General features: G+C 30.0%; 1 protein-coding gene across 1 annotated transcript; it reads right to left on the bottom strand.

The window, feature by feature from the left end:
* Window positions 1–610: 610 nt before the first annotated feature.
* LOC106665312 (endocuticle structural glycoprotein ABD-4-like) lies at window positions 611–4,393 on the bottom strand. The gene is made up of 4 exons (XM_014391646.2): window positions 4,306–4,393; window positions 1,935–2,065; window positions 918–1,050; window positions 611–862 (listed from the first exon to the last, which is right to left on the bottom strand). Exons 1-4 carry the CDS (start codon window positions 4,312–4,314, stop codon window positions 716–718), a joined length of 420 nt encoding a protein of 139 aa, XP_014247132.1. The 5' UTR covers window positions 4,315–4,393; the 3' UTR covers window positions 611–715.
* Window positions 4,394–4,979: the final 586 nt, after the last annotated feature.

Here is a 4,979-nt window from a genome sequence, read left to right as displayed (position 1 = left end):
GCTGACCACAGGGTTGTCCTCTCATGCTACAAAGAATGGTCATTTTTTCAAGTTGGACTCCCCGGAGATCTTGGGTCGAGAGGTCGGCTTTGAGAGAAGACTCCTGTTGCAAAAGGAATCCATTTAACGAGGAGTGCCTGCAATTTAAATGGTGACGAACTAGGTTTCATATCAACATTTGCGGGACTATTGGAAATTTATAAAAAACGGAAAAAAGGTAGCGACCCTTAGAGGGCGCATAATGGGGAGTGTACAGAGCCAGGTAGCCTTCACTAACTGTAACAGTCCAACCTTAGGTGAGGCGACGTTGTGTCGTGTTTCTCATCTTAATTTGTAATCCTTTGTACATATAATTTAAAAAGCTATAATTCTAGTCATTAATGTAATACTCTGTGATAACATTTGTTTTTAATGTCAAAAATAGCTAGTAAGAACAAAAACAGTTGGACTTATAATTATATGAATTATTAGTGAGGTAATTATTAAAAANATTTCCTTCTGTCCTGTAAACTTCTTATTTGACGAAAAGGATTACATATTTCTTTGTCGTTTGTTCAGAAATGTATAAAAAGACATCACGGGTTATTTGTAAGAATAGAAGAACACAAACTAAAATTGGATGTAACTTCCATTTATTTCATTATATACAAAAAGTACAGTACAAAAATATTCATATCTTCAAAAGATTCGGTCAATATCCAATCCGTTGAATTACTCAACCAAGTCTCTGTTGCTGGGGTTGTTGAGGCTGGGATGCGAGGAAGTCCAAAGCCTTCTGGATTGCTGGGGGGATCGGTGGTGGAGTGGGAAGATGGGCTCCTTGAGGTTGGAATCCGCCCAAGTCGTCAGCGACGTAAGTCACCTGACACAAATTCCATTAGTAAAATTATAATTGATAATAAAACGATTCAAATTACTTGGACTAGCTGTCCGTCGGGGTCGGTGTAGGAGTAGGATCCCTTGACGACCACAACATTACCGTCCTTGGGGTCTTGGGCCGGCTTCAGCGATCCCGTCTCTTCACCTTTGAGGCCGTTGGCGGTTTCGTAACTGCAATTTGTTTTTTGGAAATCAGTCAAATGGCATTTTGACAGGGTTATTTTAACCAATTATCTCTGAGTTTTTGATCTTTTGAGCTGTGATGACTTGGTAACATCACCCGTACTCTCCGAGGATGTCCATGAACCTAGAAGTTTTCTATACTTCTAATTATCTCTTCCCTTCTGATAAATTATCAGACAATTTAATCTAAAATTTGATTTTTATGATTTTTGCTGTCCATCTAATATCGAGAAAAAGAAAATTGTTCAAATCGTAAATAAAACATGAAAAAAATTAATATTTGAAAATAATAGTTTTACTCCGTAAGGATCGTAGATTGTGTGCACAATATATACGAAGAAAAAAATGAAATAAAATCATATTGTAAGTAAAACATTATTTAATATAAATCAAATAATTTGAATTGAATACATTCATGTGCCTTTTTGTCAGAATTATTCATTAAAAAATGTTTACACACAATTCAGTAAAAATTGTTTTGAACGAGCTACATTATTATGCAAAAAAATTCTATTCCTTTAAATTTATTTTATACATTAGTAAATAATTTTATTTAAAATGAAAAATAATATTTTCTTACACCCACTCCTTCTTCTTAAACTCTCACTCTTTCTATCTGTCTGTCAGTCTCTCTCTCTCTCTCTCTCTCTCTCTCTCTCACACACACACTCTCACTCACTCTCTCTCTCTCTCTCTCTCTCAGTATATTTGTAATACAATGTTCAAACTGTCTTTATATTAAAAGTTTATTTGCAACATTTGATACTTCTAAGTCAATAAAAGACACAACATTTTTGACGTTTAACTCTGTGTTGCTACGAATTTGATGTACTTAAAAAAAAACAAAAAAACCAACCAAAGATGTAGTTTACCTGTATTGGTATGATCCATCAGGGTTGAAGTCATTGTGTTGAGACACTATCGCAACAGGTTCACCAGTCCTTTGAGGACCGACTTGAGGAGCACTGAAAGCCAAGCCGCAAAGGCAAGCGAAAACCACCAACTTAAAAAACAAACAAAAAACAATAAAACCATATCAAAAATCAGCAAACTTGTTGTAAAATATTTCTGTAATTTTTCCTATGAGTCATATTTTATAATTCGATTGAAACATTTGACTGTTAATGGGCTAATAATATGGCAGGTGAAAGGAATGACCGATGAGTCAATAGGTTAGCAGTTTCAAGGTGTAAGGTAGCTATGCTAGATATTTTGCAACAATATCATTGCATATTAAAAAAAAAATTGAAAGACCTACTGCAAAATACATATAAACAAAACAATTAGTGGTAAATTGTCTGATTTTAAGTATTAAATGCAAGAACACATCACAGAGAATCATTAAGCTTTATAGAAATTCTGTATAAAAAATTTATAATAATGATATAGTACTCATACTGACATATAAATTATTTTATTTCAAATTTAAACATTTTAATTTTTCGAAATTTATTGCACACAGCTTATTACTTACAAGGTGGCGAAAAAATTGATATTTGGATTTTTTAAACATTAATAATTACAAAAGAAAATAAATCAAAAAAATAAATAAAGCACGAACAGAAAAACTAACAGATAAAATGTTTAACCACTAGAAGGGGGAACAAAAATATTCCAACATGACTAAGAAGATATTATCCCAAAAAAAAAAAAAAAATTAAGAAACACTTGACCGTAATTATACAAAACCCATTGTTGATAATTATATGTTTAAATATTGTAAATGTATAGTGAAATTTATTGTTTAAAACCTGAATACTGGAATGAAAAGAAAAACGAATGAAAATATTGTATAATGTATCTTGCAAAAGAAACATTACCAGAAAAAAATCATTAAGATTGTCAGAATATAAAATAAAGTATAAAATTAATATTTCCGTAAAAAAATTTAAGATTCAGATGCGTATGTTTATTAACATAATTCATGTAAAATTGATTGCAATATTAAATTATTATTATTTATATTATGTACTATTTTTTTGGTAAAAATAAATTTCTGTATTTACATTTCGATGAAAAAGACTAATTACAAATTAAAGTTGTATCACACCTACCTTATAAAATATTAATGTTTAATTATAAATTGTAAAATATACATAAACATATATGAATGGCAGGGCGAAGTTACAGTTAAATAAAGTTACAACACGAATTTTAAAAAACTAGTTCCTATCAGAGATTCAAATTGACTAAAGAAAAACACTACTAATTTTTTAAAAAATAATGTGTTTGATAATTTAAATTTAAAATGTAAACTCTTATGTTCCAACTAAACATTAAAATTTTTGAATTTTATATGTACAGAAAATTTGATAGGCTAACAGATAAAATGTTTAACCACTAGAAGGGTGAACAAAAATATTCCAACATGACTAAGAAGATATTATTCAAAAAACTTTAAGAAACACTTGACCGTAATTATAAAAAATCCCATTGTTGATAAGTATATGTTTAGAAATTGTAAATGTATAGTGAAATTTATTGTTTAAAACCTGAATACTGGAATGCAAAGAAAAATGAATGAAAATATTTTATAATGTATCGTGCAAAAGAAACGTTACCAGAAAAAAATCATTAAGATTGTCAGAATCTGCCAAAGTATAAAATTAATATTTCCGTAAAAAAATTTAAGATTCCGATGCGTATGTTTATTTACATAATTCATGTAAAACTGTTTTCAATATTAAATTATTATTATCTATATTTTGAACTATTTTTTGGTAAAAATAAATTTCTATATTTAAATTTCGATGAAAAAGACTTTTTACAAATTGAAGATGTATCACACCTACCTTATAAAATATTAATATTTAATTATGTATTGTAAAATATACATAAACATATATGAATGACAGGGCGAAGTTACAGTTAAATAAAGTTACAACACGAATTTAAAAAAACTAGTTCCTATCCGAGATTCAAATTGACTAAAGAAAAACACTACTGTCATACAATTTAAAAAAAAATAATGTCTTTGATAATTTAAATTTAAAATGTAAACTCTCATGTTCCAACTAAACATTAAAATTTTTGAATTTTATATGTACAGAAAATTTGATAGGCTTTTTATAGAGTGCATGTACAATAGTGTATGACAATTTTCAAAGCAATTCAAAAGGGTTTAAATATTCATAAAATGTATTGCAATTTTGGTTAGATCAAAATTTTAAATTCTACACTTCATCATTGACGATTTGTGAAAAGAAGGCTTTTTGTAAAAAAAAAATGTACTTTTTTACTTACCGAGATCATATTGTGGATGTGAATGTAGCAAGTGAAGATGGCACTTGTCTTTTATACTCAGCCGATCTATCCGTCCCCTCCTCTCTTCTGCCATTTCACATAGAACGGATTTGCATTGATAAGTGCATAAACCGTTTTTTAGTTGATTGACTTTTTGTTTTCCTAGGCGAAGGGTAAAGGTGTATTGACGGGATAATCAATTCGGACGGTGTGACGATGGGTTGACTGACGGATATTTAGCGTTATCTGCGGAAAACAGCCGAATATCAAATCCGGCCAGAGGCACTTTAACAGATGTAGGTTTCGGGACGCGTTGCGTACATCCAAGGATGCAATATCACCGAGGTTAAGCGGACAAGAGATGATCAGTTTCAAACAATCCATCGATTTGCAATATAGGAAAACTTACAAAAAGACGATACACAAGCAAAACACTGAGTTATTAAAACTGCAGCTTCTTAAATTTTTCCATTACATAAACACTCATACATTAATTTATCAGATATCAAATACTTTCGCATATTTTCAATTTTCGAATTGTTGGATCATTTAACTTAATAACAAGTATATAGCAGTAATACAGCACTCTCGTTCACCATTTTTTTGTCTTTCCTTTTGGTTTGTTTCTATTTTATTTGCTGAATGATTGAAGAATACAGAGGAAAGAATTTAAA

The sequence above is a fragment of the Cimex lectularius genome, unplaced genomic scaffold (assembly GCF_000648675.2).
Source record: "Cimex lectularius strain Harlan isolate CLEC.00 unplaced genomic scaffold, Clec_2.1 scaffold186, whole genome shotgun sequence".
Lineage (NCBI taxonomy): Eukaryota > Metazoa > Arthropoda > Insecta > Hemiptera > Cimicidae > Cimex > Cimex lectularius.
The sequence above is the reverse complement of the archived record's forward strand: the minus strand, read 5'-3'. Positions and strand labels throughout refer to the sequence as shown.